This window comes from Diabrotica virgifera, chromosome 2 (genome assembly GCF_917563875.1).
Source record: "Diabrotica virgifera virgifera chromosome 2, PGI_DIABVI_V3a".
Classification (NCBI taxonomy): Eukaryota; Metazoa; Arthropoda; class Insecta; order Coleoptera; family Chrysomelidae; genus Diabrotica; species Diabrotica virgifera.
Genome location: NC_065444.1, coordinates 91477047 through 91497617, shown reverse-complemented (window position 1 = coordinate 91497617; position 20571 = coordinate 91477047). Strand labels below are relative to the sequence as shown.

General features: G+C 38.3%; 1 protein-coding gene across 1 annotated transcript in view; it reads right to left on the bottom strand.

The window, feature by feature from the left end:
* Positions 1-15721: 15721 nt before the first annotated feature.
* Positions 15722-20571, bottom strand: part of LOC114349482 (nardilysin) — a 32871-nt gene continuing 28021 nt past the window's right edge. The window contains exon 3 of the mRNA XM_028299864.2: positions 15722-17807. Coding sequence (XP_028155665.1) covers positions 15805-17807 — 2003 coding nt within the window. The 3' untranslated portion in view covers positions 15722-15804. The remainder of the gene's footprint in view (positions 17808-20571) is intronic.

Sequence of the window (20571 nt, the reverse complement as noted above, 5' to 3'; positions counted from 1 at the left end):
TATCTACCGCTGCTCTGAAGAACTCTATAACTGTATTTAAACGAGTCCCTTAAATTCTTCAACTAGCACACTCTCCTTCTTCCTATACTCCTTCCTCATCTTATCTTTCCTGTGAGCGGCCGTGGGTAACGGCATAAACGCTGGCCTCATACGCCAGTAGACGTGGGTTCGATCCCTGCCAAAGACAAACCATTTTCATTTCCAATAATGACACGAGCCGTCTCACCGTGTCTCGGAGAGTACGTTAAGCCGTCGGTCCCCCTGGACTAGTGTACATCGACACTAGTTACTTGAAACAGGGTTAAAGATGTAATTGGCGCTGGAACTATCCGAAAGGATCTCCCCGGCAAAAATGCCATACGATATTATTATTATTATTATCTTATCTTTCCCTGTTTAATCAGTCTTAGCAGTTCATATCGCTGCAGCATATACCTAGACTGGAGATACTAAAACGGTTTACTTAAAACTAAGTCAGAAAGAGAGTAAAAAAAGATAATCATACTAACTTAAAGGGAAATAATAAAAAATCAACTAAATAAAAAGGACGCCACCTTATCTTTTCTCTGCGTGATAAGGAAATCTCAAAGATCTCAGATGTTAAACGATTCATAAAATGAATCCCGTCCTTTAGAGCAGGGTATTTAGCACAAAATAAATCGATTTTTAAGTACAGCACGTACTTAGAGGCTTGCAACTTTTTGCATTGTGTTTAGGATGGAAAAGCCACATTTTGTTACTCGGGGGTTCGGAGCACCTGGTGCCCAGGTTTACTGCCAAGGCACGTCATCTGAAGTTTCGGTTTTTTTCGGCACTAAATTGATGCAAACCGATTACTCGGGGGTTTTTGGGGTCGCTGAACAAGAATACGCCTTCAGAACTAACTCCCGGTGCACTTGGTGCCCCTAAACCCTCCAAATTCCAGAAGATAACATACCTTAGCAGTGACCTTGGGCATCAGGTGGTACAGGTGTCGGTTCTGATGGAATATTCGTATTAAGCGACCCCAAAAACCGCCTAGTAATATATTTTCATGCATTCAAGGTCGAAAACCTTCGAAACTCCAGGAGATGACCTGCCTTGGCAGTGATCGTGGGCACCAGGTGCTTCGGGAGTCAGTTCTGATGGCGTATTCGTGTTCAGTAACCCCAAAAACCCCTCGTGCAATCTGTTTGCATCTATTTAGTGCCGAGATCCTTCGAAACTCTAGAAGATGACGTGACTTGGCAGTGAACGTGGACGCCAAGTGCTCCGGGTGTCGGTTCTGATGGCGTATTCGTGTTTAGCGACTTCATGAACCTTCAAGTTATCTGATTGCATCAATTTAGTGCCGATAACCCTCGAACATCCAGATGACGTGGCTAGCAGTGACTGTGCATCAGGTGCTCCAGAGGTCGGTTCTGATGGCGTAGTTGTGTTCAGCGACCCCAAAAACCGCCGAGTAACAAATTCTGGCCCTTAATATGCTTATTTTGACATGTTTATGTACTTTTGTATGCATTATTTGCACTTTAAAATGCAATTATGCATTTCCACCCATTTTTGTATAGTAGATTTTTCCTGACATCATCCCGAACACAATGCAAAAAAGTTGCAAATCTCTAGACTCTAGGTGCTGTATTTAAAAATGGATTTATTCCGGTGTTATTAGTGCTAAATGCCCTGGTCCACTTTCTCTTCAAAAGTTTGTTTTTCCTCCACCCTACGACATGCATCGGCCTATAATTAGACCTTGTCAAACAATTGTCACATATACAGTGAGTTTTATGTATGGAAACCCTCAATTATCTCGGAAAGGGCTTGCACGATTTTTATAGATTTTGGTGGATAAGGGTTTTCTAATGCGGGCGATATTATAATGCCAATTACATTGTTGTCAGATTTTCCGTTTTTCTGGAAATCTAATGAACTTTCTTTTTTCAAATGGAACACCCTGTATATTTTGTGCGTTTTGAAGTTCTTAAGAAAAATACTGATTATTTTTCATGTTATATTCCTTATACCTAATTACCATAATTTCGGAGTTCTTGCTACATTTATTTAACAAAAATTAAACAAATTATAAAAATCAATTTTTTCGGCCCGGGTAAATATTATTTTAGGTTGTTTGGGGTCATTGGGAACAAAAAAGATCTTTTGTAATTTTTCTTCAAAATTAATCGTTTCCTAGTTATAAACAATTTAAAACTGAAAAAAATCGAATAATGACCATTTTCAAGGTTCAAAAACACAAATAAAAAATATTATTTTTGAAACTGTGAAGTTTCAAGCCCAAATTCAAGTTCAAGCCTTATTTTATCAGGTACTGATAAGTAATTTGAGCTTGTTTCATTTTAAAACATTGTTTTTTAGTTGTTAATGCAGACCGATCGCCCGTGCTCTCTGCTCTCATATGCACTTCATTAACAATTACTTACTTACTTTCCGTGTCCGGAACACCAACAACTTTAAATTCTGTATTTCCAATGGTTGGCCACACAGTGTCATTTGCTATAATTAAGTCTTCTTCTGTGCAGGTCTCTCTCATCTCTGTGCATGATAGTAGATGCCGGCTGGTCTGAACCGCGCCACAGTCGCAGGTATCGTCCTCCTGGTATCCCCATTTTTTTCAGGTTACTAGCACAACGTGAAACGCCGGTTCTTAGTCTGCTTAGCGCTTTCTAAGTCGTATACGGTAAATTGTGTCCAGCAGCCATCTGAGGGAGGAAAATATGTCGCGGTAGCTGACGCTTGCCATAGGTGTATTCGGCGCGTCTCTTGCGCTTCGGGGATGGATATTGATGTTTTCAGGAAGATTTTTCGAGATCTTAGTCTGCTTGGCTGAGTTTGGGGGTGTCTTCGGTCCGTCTCCTGCTTTTTCCGTTCTACCTCTGACGTGACCTTCCTCCTGATAAGTGGTGGAGCAATTCCAGCTATGGGGTATACCTCTTCGATAGGTGTCGGTTTAAGGCAACCCGATATTATACGGACCGTTCCACGTCAACGTTCTTAGTGTGAGCAGTTTGCTCATACTGGTGCACCAAACTCTGCCGCCGAAAAACATAATGCTAACGCAGAAGTGCGGCACAAGAGAAATACAGGTCTAAAGCTCTTTGTATCCGCCGGATCCTTCCCTGGTTTTAAGAGGGCTACCACTCTAGCTTTCCTCCAGATTTTGGGGATTTGTAATGTACGGATGCAGCAATTCATCATTTTTACGAGCCACTCTACGGTTATTAGTCCAAAGTTCTGTATTTGCTCTGTTCGTATGTCGTCCAGGCTAGCCGTTTATTATCTTTCATTTGGTGGATCGCGCCTCTCATCTCCTCTAGACAAAAATAGGTACCTAGAGCATCTCTTTCTTCGTCGATATTCCGTTGAGCTCTCACCTTGTTCTTTCTTGATGTCGTCTTACCGTTCATTAGAAGATGATGGGCTATCTGATCGGGTGTGACTTCTGTCATGTTGACTGCCGGAGCAGCGGGATCGTTGCCAAGATTCCGAATCAGCTTCCAGGCACGTCTGCTGTTTTGTTTCATGTCCAGACTCATGACCAGCCTGCACCATCTTTCCGTTCTGTTGGCGGATATCGCATGTAACATTTCCTCCTCAGCCTGTATTGTCGCTTCCGAGAAAGGGTCTTCTTCATATAGCTGTTCGTATCTTTTAAGTAGGGGTTTAGATTCTTCATTGAGCCCCGCTATGTACTCAGTTCGACAACCTCTAGGGATAAATTTCCGTGATACTTGCTTTACGATTTCTACAAATTTATCGTATGAATCAGGGCAAGGTTCTAGCTGGGAGACTTCTTGATCCAATGTTTCAGAGAATTTTTCCCATTTTGCTTTAGTAAAGTTGAACCTTCTCTTGAAAGGAACAATTTCGTATCTGATTGCCGCGTTGGAAAGACAAATTATTGGTCTGTGCTGTGTCTTTGGGAGGGCCTGTCATTAACAATTGAAAAGCAATGTTTTAGAATAAAACAAGCCATAAAATCTTATAGAGCTATTAGAAGAAGAGTTGAGCTTGAATTTAAGTACTTCGTAATTTCAAAAATTATATTTTTACTTGTGTTTTTGAACCTTGAAAATAGTCATTATTCGATTTCTTTCAATTTTAAATTGTTTATTTCTCCAAAACGATTAACTTTAGAGAAAAATTAGAAAAGACCTTTTTTTGTTCCCAATGATCCAAAGAACGTAAAATAATGTCTACCCGGGCCGAAAAAATGGATTTTTGTAATTTCTTTAAAAAAAATTTTTAATAAATGTAGCAATAACTCCGAAATCATGGCATTTAGGTATAGGACATAACATGAAAAATAATCAGTATTTCTTAAGGACTTTAAAACACAAAAAATATACAGGGTAGTCCATTAGATTTCCAGAAAAACATAAGATCTGACAATGATGTAACTAGCACTGTAATATCGGCGGCATTAGAAAACCCCATCCTACCAAAATCTATAAAAATCGTGCAAGCCGTTTTCGAGATAATTAAGTGTTTCCATACATAAAACTCACTTTGTATAATACATAGTCGTTAAGAAAAAGGCTGGATTGTTAATCAAATTTTCCACTTCATGAATTGGGCGCGCTGAGACAAGTCTTGAGTATCAGAAAATAGGTTCTACAATGTGTGTATGAACTGCCTAGTGACCGCGCTAACACATTCGAGAATTCCTTGATCTTCTAGAAATAAATTGCTATATGTAAAATAGTAAAACGAGAGAACGTTAACAAATGAATAAAATCAAAGAAATTTGAATAAAATAATTATTTGAAGAAAAATGACAAGCATGTGACGTGTATAACGTTACACTCTATCCGAGAATATCCGTACAAATGCCTAAGTATATAAATACTATATTTTCGGACAGAAAAAATACTGTTTGATAGTGGATAAGTTTTAATTTGGTATTTCACGGCTATACTTGTTTTTCATTGTTATCAAACGAGTTTTTTTAGTACATTTCTCAGGATACGTTTGAATTTGCCACCAAATGTTTTAGTTTAAGGGGGTAGGCGCAAAATCTTGGTCCAATGCTATTTAAATGCATTAATTTTTTCGAATTCTGAGAAAACTAATAAGTATTTTTTTTAAATTTAAACGCAGAATGAACGATTACATTATTACCGAGGGCCAAAAGTTCCTGAAAACTTATTTAATGTTTTTTAATGTATTTTAATAAGTTACAAGGGAGAATAAAACAAATAAAATTTAGTGTCATTTTAAATTTCACATATTTAATTGAAAAGAAACTTTTTGTTTATTCTAAGGAACTTTCGGCCCTCGGTAATAATGTAATCTTTCATTCTGCGTTTAAATTTTTCAAAAATATTTATTAGTTTTCTCAGTATTCGAAAAAAAGTAATGCATTTAAATAGCATTGGACCAAGATTTTGCGCCTACCCCCTTAAGGCCCTGGCGCGTGAAACTCTCCCCTAATTTCTTGCTATGGAAGATACCATGGTAAAGAGGTACCTGTGTTGTGGTTAAACTTCTGATTTTTTCTAATGGTAGGGGAGGCCAAGCGGGGATTTTTGCAGTTACTCGAGCGCGTCAGATTATAACATGGGGAGAAACCTTGTACCCTGTAAATATACCCCTACCATATATCGGATCTTAATACAGGGGAATTCGTTAAAGGAGGGCCCGAAAAAAATATATATCCATAGAAAAACTCGAAATTGCGTAAGATTAAGATAAGGTAAAAGTTAAGTACATGCAGAACAGTGTATATTTTAAAAATCTGACGGTTTGAGTGGGGCATAAGGAAATGGGTGAGTCACAAAGTTTCACAAGAAAAAAGCGAATATTTCAAGAAATAAACGTCAAATCGAAAAACTAAAAAATACCTTTTTAATCTTTTTCAAAAATTTATCGAATTATACTAAACGCGACCCTCCCCCCACATAATTTTTTTAGACATAATTATATAATAGTGGACAACAAAAAAATGTTTTTGGCAGAGATTAAGCAAAAATTCGACGATTCTGAAAAACCAATTTCATCACAGCAACAACAAAATTCATCATCGTCTTCAAAAAACTACAGTTTGAGAAGTGGAATACGGAGCTAAATCCGAATTCAACTGAACAATGTTTGCAAAAATTCTCATTAATGCATCTTAATGTTCATTCAATTCGCAATAAAGTTGATGACATAAATATTAGTTCAGAAAACTGTATTGACGTGATCTGTTTCACAGAGCATTGGATGCAAGAGGGAGAATTTGACTTTTACTCTTTAGAGGACTATCAATTAATAAACAAATATTGTAGTAAAACGGATTCCCATGGTGGAGCGGCCGTTTTTTTCTAATAAAAAGTTTGATTTTAGTCCAGTTGTTAATTTAGAAACTGTTTCAGTAGATAACAAAATTGAATTTACCGTTGTAAACAATCATAATTTAAAATTTGTAATTTCTTGTATTTATAGACCCCCCTCGGGAGATTTGCAAATATTTTTTAATGTGTTGTGCGATTTGTTAAGTGAACTGTATTTAAAATACAGAAATTACAATTATATAATTTGCGGCGATTTTAATATAGACTTAGATTGTAAGAATAGGAATGTTTTTGATTTTAAAAACATATTGACAATGTATAATTTAATACCAACTATTTTAGAACCTACTAGAGTAACAATAACGTCTGCTACACGAATAGATAATATTTGTGTTAATTTGAGTCCTAAACTATTATTTGAGGGGTCTACATTTGAAGTAGGAGTGTCTGATCACAAAGCTCAAATTTTAACCATAAGTGTGGATAAAGCTGATGCTAATAATCAATATCATCTGGTTAGATCCTTTTGTCAAACTAATAAATTAAAATTTCTTGAGTATCTTCGTCAGTGAGACTTTAATGATGTACCTAAATGAAATATCAGATGTGGAAGTAGCTTATAATGTTTTTAATGAAAAAATTGGTTCGGGCTTCGAATACGCGTTCCCGACTAAACGTAAAAAAATACATAACAAAAGAAATTTTAAAGGTTGGTTAACTCCCGGAATAAAAGTATCGTCAAAAAACAAAAGATTCTTATTACGACTAAAAAAATATACAAATAATATTACCATAAAAAACCTCTCCTTCAACCTCTCGGGAAGCTCCCCGAGAGGCAGGAAAGTCGAGGACCGGTCCCTCAGACTCCATTGTGGGAATACACCACAAGGGTAAATCTGAGGTGGGGAAGGACCTCCAAAGGCCCTCGACCTCTAGACAGCCTCCACTCCCAAACTTGGGAGAACCTGGAGGCAGGGATGACCCACTGAGACGTGGGCTCAGCGGAGCGGGCTGCAGATGGTACTTGAGGTACCTCAGTCAGGGAATTTTCCCTGAAACAGCAAGAAAGAAGGCCTTGGAGCATAAAAGCCAAGAGCCTGCTAGTCAAAAAAGAAAGCGGACTGAGACGGTCATCAGTCCTGCTCAGAAAGAGGTGAAAAGGAAGAAGGAGGAAGTGGGAGAACAGACCACTACCTCAGTAGGTATGAGCAGCTATGCAGCTGCTCTAAAATCGGAGAAGATTGCCATTCTCCCCAAAGGGTTCCCTGAGAACACCCTCAGCGCGGAACAGCAGACTTTGGTGGAGGAGGCAATAGTTCAAGAAATGTTCGCCGGATGGGAGCACAAGCTCCAGTTCGGCGGCATCCACTTCAAGCCGGGCTACTTGGTAGTTGACTGTGAAACACCACAGTCAGCGGAGTGGCTAAGGTTGAAGGTGCCACAAATTAGGAAGTGGGAGGGTGGAGAACTCACAACATGTAAGGGAGACGACATCCCTAGATCACATGTTGTGACAGTTTTCCTCCCCAGAAGCAAGGGGCTATCAGCTGAGAAATTACTTCAGCTGATAGAGGTACAAAATGAGGGCCTAGTGGAAGGTCCTGAGCGCTAAGGAAGAGGCGGCAGGGCAACTCTTGAGGGCAGCGATAGACGAGCTATCCTGCGCTGCCCTCAGGAAGAACGGATACACCATTTTTTACCGGTTCGGGAAAATCCCCGTTCATGGTATAAAACGGGAAACAGAAAGCAGCGGTGGGTTAGTAACCACCGAGGTCGAGGAAGCGCCTCCGGTGCCCTCTGCATCGCGGGGTACTGATGTGCCCGGCGATGCCGAGAGCGTCGGAGACCACCACAGCACCGATCTATATCGGGACTCGGAGGACATGGAGACAGCCGAAGCAACTAACGTTGAAGAAGACAAGGACAAAACACTTGTCGGGGGGGAAGAAGGTGAGAAAGAAACCTCACCTCAAATAACCAAATAAATAGGGCAGGAAAAAGGGAAAAGGGAGGAGGAAAAAAAAATGGGAATTAATATTGCTCAGATAAACGCCCATCACGCCAAGGGATCATCGGCGGTCATCCTAAGGACGTTTATCAGAAACCAATTGGGATTTGTACTGATTCAGGAACCATGGGTTCGTGACGGTCAGGTGAGAGGACTCACAAGCAGAGAAGCTAAGCTGATATACAAAGTAAGTAATGTTGACAAACCCAGAGCATGCATCTTGGTAAGTAGCAGTATTAATCACTTTTGTGTTTCAGAATTCATGACGAGAGACCTTGTTCCGATTCGAGCAAACCTTGAGTTCGGAAAAGGGCGTCAAGAAGTTATGATAGTCTCATGCTACTTTGCAGGAGACGGGACTGCACCGCCTCCAGAACTGCAAAGACTAGTAGAGTACTGTGAGCAGAAGAAACTACCGCTTCTCCTAGGATGTGACGCTAATGGTCACAATACCGTATGGGGGAGCACAGACACCAATGAAAGAGGTGAGAAAATTTTAGAATTTATTCTTAGTAAGAATCTTGTCATACACAATATAGGGAATACCCCTACTTTTGTAACTAAAACAAGAAAAGAAGTGCTAGATATAACTGTAAGCACACCGAATCTATCAGATCGGGTGAGGGATTGGAGAGTATCGAACGAACCATCCCTCTCTGATCATAGAATAATTATGTTCAGGTTAGATTGTAGTCCTCCTGAGCCAAAACTCAGGAGAAACCCCAGGAAAACAAACTGGGATGAATACAACTCTAACCTGAGGAGAAATCTTGTAAGTCTTCGTACTAAAGGAAATGCCAGAAACCACCTGGCATTAGAAAATGATGTCATAGAACTTAACGAGGTAATACTCGACGCCTATGAATCAAGTTGTCCTCTTCAGAGGACCAGAAAATCAAAAGATGCAATATGGTGGAACGAACATCTGTCAAACCTAAGATCCGAGACGCGACAGCTCTTCAACAGAGCCAAACGTAACGGAGATTGGCAGAGATACACCGAGAAACTCACATTATACAATAAAGAGATTAGAAAGGCTAAAAGAAATAGCTTCAGAAAATTCTGCGAAGAAATAGACACTACTCCCTCTGCAGCAAGGCTACACAAGGTCTTGGCAAAGGGAAGAGTAGATACAGCAATGGCACTACGGAAGCCAGACGGAAGCTTCACAGAAAGCGAGAAAGAACGAGCTTTGCTCTTGTTAGAAACTCACTTTCCTGGAGGAGCAATCACTTCAGGAAAAAAGAGTGAGCAAATCAGAAGACCTACCAGGGAAGACACTGCAATGGCAAAACACATCTGCAGTGAAGAACGGCTGAAATGGGCTATGAACACCTTTCAGCCGTTCAAAACACCTGGAACGGATGGAATATTTCCTGCCCTACTTCAACAGGGCCAAGAGGCAATCATTCCTCATATGGTCCGAATCAGTCGGAGCAGTCTTGAACTGGGATACATACCAGAAGCATGGAGAAGGGCCAAAGTCACCTTCATCCCAAAAGTAGGGAAACGGGATACTACGCACCCTAAATCCCTTAGACCGATCAGCCTCACATCGTTTATTCTCAAAACGATGGAAAAAGCTGTAGACAACTACATTAGAACAGAAATCTTGGAACAGGTGCCATTGCACCCCCGTCAACATGCGTATCAAGCGGGAAAATCCACGGAAGCCGCCTTGACACAATTGACTGATGAAATCCAAGATGCTCTGAATAAGAAAGAGACCGTGGTATGTGCCTTTCTAGATATAGAAGGGGCTTTTGACAACACGCCACATGAAGCCAGGACAAGACACTATCTTCATTAATGTGACCAGAGGCTGTCCGCAGGGGGGAGTTGCGTCCCCACTCATGTGGAGTCTCACTGTGGACAGCCTACTCTGTCAATTGACCAGGGAAGGCATACCATGTCAAGGATATTCCGACGACATGGTCATCCTTGCAAAAGGAAAGTACGAAAATATCCTCTGCGACATAGTTCAAAGAGGACTGAATATTGCAAACCAATGGTGTGACTCGTTGGGACTTAACATCAACCCCACTAAAACCACACTAGTAGCCTTTACAAGGAAAAAGAACCCGAATTTAAAAACCATAAAAATAGGGGAGGATATCGTCGAATGGAAAACAGAGGTCAAATATCTAGGGCTGATCCTAGATAGCAAGTAACTCTGGAATAAACACGAAGAGGAAGTAATACACAAAGCCACCAAGGCCCTCATGGTGTGTAAGAACATTGCAGGGAAAAACTGGGGATGTAACCCACGTATTCTGCAATGGATGTACACAGCAATAGTGAGACCACTAATCACTTATGGGGCAGTAGCTTGGGGCACAAGAGCTAATCTGAATACGACAAAGAAAAAGCTTTCGAAGATTCAGAGACTAGCCTGTGCATGTATCACTGGAGCAATGGGAACCTGCCCCACAGCTGCAATGGAGGTGATTTTAAACTTGACCCCACTGCACATTCAGTTAGAAAATGTAAGGAAGAAAACAATATACAGGATGATCAGAGAAGGAATCATCAGAGAAAAACCTCGATCACTTCAATTTGATCAAACTTGGGAAATGCCCCAAGATGATATGCCGAAGAAATTCAACTTTGTGAGAAAATTCATCACTAAGCTGAGCAATAAATCTGAATGGGACGAAGATACCATACAGAACTTGTGGTATACGGATGGCTGTGGTACTTGTGTACAAATGCCATAAAGTGGTATACGGATGGCTCCAAACTGGAAGAGGGAACTGGAATAGGAGTCTTTGGACCGAGAGCCAAACACTCAGAAAGCTTGGGCACATACCCAAGCATCTTTCAAGCAGAAATCCGTGCCATCGAAAGATGTGTGGAATTTAACATTGGAAGAAACTATCGCAGACAAGAGATTGTAATCATGTCGGATAGTCAAGCAGCCATCAAAGCACTGAGCTCACATATAATCAGTTCTAAGATGGTTTGGGAGTGCCTAGGAAAGCTAAATGAACTAGGCCAGAAGAACCTTGTCACCCTCCTATGGGTCCCAGGACACATAGGAATTGGAGGGAACGAAACAGCAGATCAGCTGGCGAAAAAAGGAGCCGAAACCCCATATCTGGGACCAGAACCATCATGTGGGATCAGCAGTAGCGCAATCTTAGGAGAACTAAGAGGAGAATTGGAGAGGGAAAAGTCCAAGTACTGGAATCAGTTGGAAGGATTGAGACAAGCCAAGACAATTCTGGGAAATTATAACCAGAATAGATCTCTTAGCTTTCTCAACCTCAGTAAAAAGAAGATCCGGATTTTGACGGGAATAATGACCGGGCATTGCCGGTTAAGAAGTCACATGAAGAAGCTAGGATTGGTAGATGAAGCAAAATGCAGATTTTGTGAGGAAGAGGACGAAACCTCAATACACATACTCTCAGAATGTCCTGCATTGCAGAACTCCAGGGCCAGATACCTAGGGGCACATGAAATAGAAGAGGAGAACCTGCCTGAATTGAAGCCCGACGATGTCCTAATCTTTCTTAGGAAAATAGGACTGGAAGAGCTGCTATAGGTCTGAGAAAACATCAGACTCATGGCAAGCAAGGGGGACACAATAGATCCTACGGGTCGCAGTGTACCTATCACCCCTATCTACATACATACATACATACATACCATAAAAAACTACATTAAAACGTATTGTCGATGGTTACAACAAATAATTAAAGAGGCAAAAAATAGGTACTTTCACGGTATAATCAACTCCTCAAATAATAAATCTAAAGCGACATGGGATTTAATTTCACATTTTAACAAAAGAAACATAACAGCTAAGAAATATATATTTATTAAAAAAGATGATATTGATATCACAAATCCAACTGAAGTTGGAGAAGAATTTAAATCTTATTTTCAACACATTGCATCAAGTATTATTCCTAATATCAAAAGTAAAAAATCTAGTGATAACTATTTGCAAAGTTTACCGGCAAATAATGTATTTCATTGTTTTTTGGACCTTTAATAGAAACTGATGTCAGGGAGTGCATTTTGTCACAAAAACCAAAGAAATCCGCGGGGCTTGACAAAATTCCAATTACCCTTGTAAAAGAAAATATTGATACCCTTTGTAGGCCTTTAGTTTTTCTTTTTAATTTGTCTCTTGAAAACGGAATATTTCCTAAATGTTTTAAAAAATCGGTAGTTATTCCTGTACATAAAAAAGGTGATAGGTGTAATATAGAGAACTATCGCGGAGTGTCTCTATTACCGTCCCTTTCAAAACTACTAGAATGGTGCGTAAATAAACAATTACTTCTTTTTTTAAATAAACATAAAATTCTAACAACTTCTCAATATGGCTTTATATCTGATATGAGTACTACAGATGCAGCATTTTCTCTAATCGAAAATGTGCATAAAATCTTGGAAGCAAAATACCATCCTCTTGGTATTTTCTGTGATTTATCGAAAGCATTCGATTGCGTAGACCATCAAATACTACTGGACAAGATCTACTACTACGGCATTAGAGGTACACCACATAAATGGTTTCAGACATACCTATCACACAGAAAAATGTGTGTTAGAATAAATAATTCTGATAGTAGCTGTGAAGCATCCTATTCAAATTTCGCAGAAGTTCAGTGTGGAGTTCCACAAGGGTCTGTTTTAGGACCAACACTGTTTCTTATCTATATCAATGACTTGGTAGCTAGTTTCCCGAATACCATTTTCACTTTTTGCAGATGATACGAGTATAGTAATTAAAGGCGATAGTTCTGATACATTAACATCCTGTGCCGCTACTACAGTTGAAGAGATATCAGACTGGTTTCTCGCCAATAAATTGGTTCTGAATATTAGTAAAACACAAAGTATCCGTTTTAATTTGTATCAAAATGTGGAAGATGTTGTTATTAAAGTAGATCAAGAAAGCATTACTTCTTGTCATACAATTAAATTTTTAGGCATAAACATAGACAGCAAACTTGATTGGAGTTACCACATAACTGAACTTAATAAAACCCTCAGCAGAGCTACATATGCCATAAGAGCAATTAGACAAAATACAAATTTTTGTGTGGCAAAAATAGTTTATTTTGCTCAATTTCAAAGTATTATGCAATATGGTGTGGAATTTTGGGGCGCGGCTAGCACAGCAGAATCCACATTTGTGGCTGAAAAACGAGCAATTCGAGCACTATTTAACTTAACAAATAGAACTTCATGTAGACCTCTCTTCAAAGATCATGGAATAATGACGCTCATTAATATTTATATTTATAAGATGTCTCGACTTATACATAGAAAACGACATGAATTGTTAAAACCTTCTGATATACATAGTCACAATACACGCAGGCAAGATATAATTCTTCCCAATTATAATTATAGACGTACTCGAAATGGTCCATTGTACTCCGGTATTAAAGTATACAACTATTTGCCCACTGGGATTAAAGCACTTTCAATATGTAAGTTAAAAAAAAAATTAAAAAATTCTTAGGTCAATATGTTTTTTATAGTCTGGATGAATTCTTTTTAATAAATTTTAATGATCTAGACGGTTCCAACGCTTAGGCTAAAATCACAGATTGTTCTTGTACAAATATTTTTGTTAAAATTATATTTATTGTAAATTTGTGATTTTTTGGAATAAAGATAACTAACTAACTAACAGGGGTGGAGTGAGGGGTTACTTTAAAAACTTAAGTAAGAGCCCCCATTTTTTATTGCAGATTTGGATTCCTTACGTAAAGATAAGAAACTTTTATTCGAGACATTTTTTCTAATTATGGATGAATGGCGCTATAATCGGAAAAATTATTGTTGGAAATGGAAAATTAAATTAAAAAATGGAAAGTCCCACTAAATAGGAAAACTTTACTTAACTTTTTTTTGGTTTTAGGACCTAATCTTCACCCAATAGGTCCCGATAACGCTCGAGTGACTTCAAATTTAGCATACTTTCCTCCCCTACTCGGTTAACACTTGCTTTACTCCTATGTTCTAGAAGGTCGAAGGTAGGAATTGCAATATAGCTGGATTTTTGCAAGATTGGCCTGAATCCAGCAAAATATGGAATCAAAATAAAAACACGATTTTATCGTTTTTCTGTCTATATTCTAAATTTCTAAACAAAGAAAACATGAATTATTTAGTTTTTTGGAAGCGAGACCTTAAAAACATAGGCCTAACCTACTTCGCACAGAACGGCACATATAGCCGGTTGGGGAGAAGGTCCTTTCGGCCTCTACGCTGGTCGGTTTTAAGATCATCAAATAGTCGTGGACCATGGACAAATGATTTCATGGCCTTTCACTCTTGCGATCTCCTAAACTCATTTCCTTTTCCAGTTTTTTTGGTTATAAAAGTTTTCTCGATTCAATTCAACCTCAAGTTCTTGTTCTAAAGTAAAATTCACGGCCTCCGGATTAGTTGGCCCATCTTCTTCCATGATGTCCTCTTGCACTGGTTCCACAATCACTTGTTTATGTACATGGCTCAACAAATTTTTCATCTCTTGTCGCATTAAATTTTTTTCGGTATGGGAAAATAACCAGGATTGTTTAGTCCTTCTCGTCATACTTTTTTTGATTTTGTAAGTACATACACTAATGCAGTAATTCTCAATATTTTTGAGTCATGTACCACCAACTACTTTTTATTATCTTTGGTACCACGTAAGTCAAATACCTATCTAGCTCGGTGAACTAATTAACTACAATAGTGGTGCTGATCTTGACTGTTCATGTTGTTGTGTTTTGTGTACCACCTCAAATAATGATATGTACCACCAGTAGTACATGTACCACAAATTGAGAACTGCTGCACTAATGTACCTGTAACTTCAGAGAGGCGCTGTTCCGCAATGCTTCCGATAGATCGGCACTAAGGCTAGAGTCCTGGCTATTTAGTTTATCTAAGACAAATCTCATGGTTATGTCCGCCGTTATCAAAGTGAACTCTCTTATGCAAAGAGCTTCTACAGCCAGTTTCACCGGTTAAAATGTGGCGATAGCTTCTACAGCCAGTTTCACCGGTTAAAATGTGGCGATCAACTCATTGATTATTGACCACCCGCCAGCAGAGAATTTTATCGCAGAATCAATGTCTATTAACGCTTTGTCGATGTAAACTTTTAGGCTGTAGAAACTTTCCAGCACACCGAGCTACTGCTAGCGCGATAGAATGGCAAGTTGCCGACTCACGGCTTTGAATAAAGAGGCTAATAAAGACATTAATTAACTTAGTTCGAATTTGACACGTTTGCGGATCCGCGCTGCTGGATCAAGCATGTAAAAAAAGCGCTGGATCCAGCGATTGCAATCTCTAGTCGAAGGTCATTGATCGGCACGCTAATGTTTGAGAGGCAGGCAGCTAGCGTAAAATTATCTATGCTTTAACTCTGATTTCTTCGCCGTTATGCATATATTTTTATATTTAGGAATAGAAAAACAAAAAATATTGTTGCTAGACTTTATTTATAAACAATAAATAGTAAACAGCTGTATAAAAATTTTCTTTTCGAAATATCTAGGTAAGTTTTCATTTTTTGAGTCTTGCAGGGTATGACTGTAATTTTGATCTAAATTGATCGATTTCGCTAACAAAATAATCAGGACTTTTTGCCTCAACTATTTCGTTATCTAAATCTAAAATTTTTAACTGAACTTTCTTGGTGAAGCTCGGTTCGGCGGGTTCTCCTTTAGAAGCATCATCCGGAACGTGGCCGACCACTTGAACGCTGATTTTTCTAAAGTTGCCCTTTGTACCAAAATAGTTATGCCTATTCCACCAGTTCTTCACATCTTCATGAAGTACCTGCTTAATCTCCTCGATTTCTTGCTTAGACCGGTCAAACATGTATTCGTCGTTTATGATCTCCGACCAGTTTCGATCTACTTCTTCTTTTAAATGAGAATCAACTATTTCCTTAGTTTCGATTAATCCTTGTTTCATTTCTTCGTATTCTTTCCCTGAACTCTTTTCTATAATTGTCTCGGTGTGTTTCAAAAACTCCTCTATTCTGTTGTCGAGATGTTTAGTTGTAAATTTGTTAGCTTGGGAATTAACGGTGATGGAATAGCCCAAAACACCATAAGTGTCCCTTAAGGCACAGTAAACATGGTAACCTAGTTGTTCCTTTGTTCTTAGTATGTCGAACAAAGGTTCTTCAATTATGAACATTATTATGTCTATCATCACACTGTCTTTCAGCGAATACGGACCTACTTGGTAATAGTTGGCAGTGATAGAGTTGGTGTCACGTTTATTGAATGATTCGACCTTCAAACATTTCTCTCCTAAAGGTATTTGAGCTACAACAAGAGCTGGATACTGGTCTTGGGGAAGTGGATCGTAGTTTAAGGTGTTAACAAATGTCTTAATAGTGTCAGAAGCAACTTCTGGCAAAACGTTTCCTTGAACTAGAGCTTTGACGTAGAAATTTTTAATGTACTTATTAATAAATGCTTGCATATCAGAATAAGTGATATCGAGTAGTTCACAATATTTATCGACTGGAGCAAAATAATGTCCAATAAGCAACTTCAGGCGAGTATCTTTTGCCAGAGTAGACGGTTTGAGTATTTTATTGAAATAGGATTTTAACATCGTTTCTTTGACTACTTGGAACATGCACTCGTTAATATAGTTTTGTAGATTTTTGACGTATTTTGCTATGACCTCGATTAAATTCGGAATTTTCTCATTGAAACCGCCTATTTTTATCACAATGCCTTTTTCCTCACAGGTGAATTGGTGTTGTATATTAGCCATATTTGCTGGATATACTTCTTCTCCTATAGCAAAAGCTAAGAGATTCATAAACATTTCTGTTAAAGCTAGACTTTTGGCAGACTCTACGGAACTTGGATTGATTAAATAAAAATGATAGTATGCCATTGGCAGTTTGAACTTCTCGTCCTTTCTATACCACATCTCTACCTTAGGAGTATCCATGATTTTCTGAGGATAGTCAGGATGTTTGGGTGATTTCGGTAATATGGAGAAATTGGTCGACAAATATGGATTGACGGGAGGAATGTTCAGTTCTGAGTAAGGTTTAACAGTTTCCCATTGTGTTATAAGATCTTTAGGAATGTCTATTGCGGTATATTCAGCCTTAAACCATTTTTCAGTTTTATCAAACACTAAACCATCTGGCAGATCTTTAGTGGTAACCATAATATTAACTTTTTTGGGCACTAAAGAATCCACGACCATTGTAATAGCCTTCGGATCGTATTCATAGAATAGTTCAGATCCAGCCAAATAATCCTCTGGCGGATAAAATTGCATAGCTTCACACAAATTTTCTACATTATCAACCGGAGTTAACTCTGCTGCAAATCTAAAAGTAGTATCTGCTATTAATTTTTGTTCGTCGAAAATTCTTCTCTGGGGACCAACATTCCTGAGCATATTAATGTAGGAGAATACTGCTTCGATGACGCTATATATCTGTTTCAAACCGTTTTCGGTTAGTACTATCGATACATTGAATATGGCGTACATGGAATTGTGTTCGCTTCCTGAATCTTCATTGCCTGAAACATTTAATGAAAATATTTAAGTGCATAAGGGTGAACATTAACTTTCGAATTCCTTCTAAAATGAAAACTGCATAAATATAATTTAAGTATACTTTTATAATATATCACTAACTAACTCGTCTGCGAGGGAATTGCAGGAAATGAGAAAGCTGATAGCCTCTTAAAAGAAAGGGCTAATACCTCATTCCAAGGTCCAGAACCCTTCTGTTGGCTATCGAAAAGCCACATGAGAGAGGAACTCCGGGCCTGGGAACTCAATCAACTACAACTATACTGGTCTAACACACCAGGACAAAGGCAAGCAAAAAGGCTCATAAAAGTGTCGTCTTCTGCAACAAACCGCTTTCTCGAAATGGGTAAAAAGATATAAAAATGGTCACTGGCCTTCTCACTGGTCACTGCCCTCTGAGATACCATCTCAAAAAAATAGGTAAATCAGATAGTGAGAACTGTCGTTTCTGTGACAACGAAAAAGAAGCGGCAGAATATATACTAAGCAACTACGTAGCACTGTTTTGCAAACGACTAAAATTCCTAGAAGAGGTCACTCTAGCGCCCTCAGAGATAGGAAACAAGTCACCTAGGATGCTAATCAACTTCATCAGAAATATTGGCATCCTATAATTTAACTAGATTAATGTATGCACAAAACATCTCTATATGTCGAAGTGCAGAGAGGCTGCATAGCCTTAATTACCTCACATAATCTAATCTAACTCGCCTGCGAATGTCAATTACACCCCTAGAAAGGGCAAATTCTGTAGATCTAAGACCGAGCGGGGAAGGATTTAGTTAGACTAACTGGAACTCCATGCAAAACAGATTGAGTGGGGAAGTTCTCATCCACAACACAGTACGTCTCAATGGCTAATAAATAACATCCTATGGATATATAAGACAATAGGGCAAGTGGCAATGATATGTGAGCAAGAAAACAACACTAAAATAGAACTGGGCAGGTCATGTAGCAAGAGCAGTTGGTGATCGGTAGACCAAAAGTATTTTGGAATAAAGAGCCAAAATACAAGCTAACAGAAACAGAGGTCCAATTTAATTTTTGGAGGCATTGAAATTTAATTTTTGGATAAAGATCTTTTCAGTGACGGTGAATGAGTCCAAGAGTCCTATGGGATCAAATCAAATAGGCTTTGGCAAGTGATGAAAATTCATTTGTTTTTCTGTAAATATCGATAGTAGTTGGAGGGTTTGGAATAGAAATGGTAAAGTAATCTTATTGAGGGTGCCAAGAGGAACCTAAGACTCTGCTATTCAAGTTGGTTGAATAGGGAACTTGCATAAAATTTTAAATTCAAAAAAAATGTTATAAATCACAACAGAACATAATTTAAAACATGTATCAAAGATTAAAAAGTTTTGTTTGGCTTTCGTTTGGCCCCTAAAGATGATTAAAAATTCAAATTAAAACAGGTGGTCCAAAACGCATCGTGACGTCATTCGTTTAAATTATTTTTACATTCTTCCAAAAAAGTAAACAGAATTTAAAATTAGACATTATAAACGTCAGTAGAAAATACAGTTATGTAACCTCACAAGTGAATGATCTTTTGAACTATTTTAAATTGACTAAACCCAAGACCAAAAAACAAAAAAAAATTATTGATTTTAAATTTGTACTTCTGTTATTATGAGGTTTTAAGGCGTGAAATTTTGGAAATCTTATTTTTAAAGGAAACTGAATATTATTATGCAATAAAAAAATGTGCAAGTTCCCTATTAGGTTTGGCATTCGTTTTGACACTGACACTATTAAATGACATTTAAAATAGTTCAAACGATCAAAAACACTTGTGAGGTTACATTGTATTTTCTACTGACGTTTATAATGTCTAATTTTAAATTTTGTTTACTTTTTTGGAAGAATGTAAACATAATTTAAACGAATGACGTCACGACGCCTTTTGGACCACCTGTTTTAATTTGAATTTTTAATCATTTTTAGGGGCCTAACGAAAGCCAAACAAAACTTTTTAATATTTGATACATGTTTTAAATTATGTTCTGTTGTGATTTTTTTTTTTATTAACTCCATTGAGTACAACAATCTGCCCATTGGGCATTAAGCATTTGTTATGGTAAAAAATACAGACATGTAGAGAGTTACTCCAGTGAGTAACCTCTTTACAAGTCTAAAACTAAAATTTTATCAGTCTGAATACACTTTTGATTACATTCAGTTGGTTAAGTCGGACGGCAGTTGCCGTTTTAGTCTACGCACTTCAAAGACGTCCCGCACATTTAATTGTCTGGCAAACGCATTAGGATGCACTAACACTCGTTCAAAGTATTTAACACTAAAACGTTGTATGGCTTCTTTCACGGATTCTAGGGGGATGTCGTGTTGAATCACCTCGTTGGATACGTAGTATGGCGCACTGACTATGGAACGCAGCACCTTGTTTTGAAATCTCTGTAAGATGTTTGTATTGATATGGGCTTGAGGATGGACTTGTAGAGTAAAATTTTGTTATCCAGAGATAGTTTGGAATTGCGTCCAATGAGCCAATACATATTTCTCAATTTAAGTCCAAGCTGTTTTCGTTTTGTAAAAATATGTTTTTTCCAAGTAAGGCGGCGGTCCAAGTGCATGCCAAGATATTTGGCGTCCTCGGATTGAGGAATTAGACAATTATCAATATATACAGGGGGGCATGTTTCTCTGCGTAGCGTGAATGTTACATGTAATGATTTAGTTCCATTAGATTTGATGCGCCATACTTTCATCCATTGCTGAATTCTA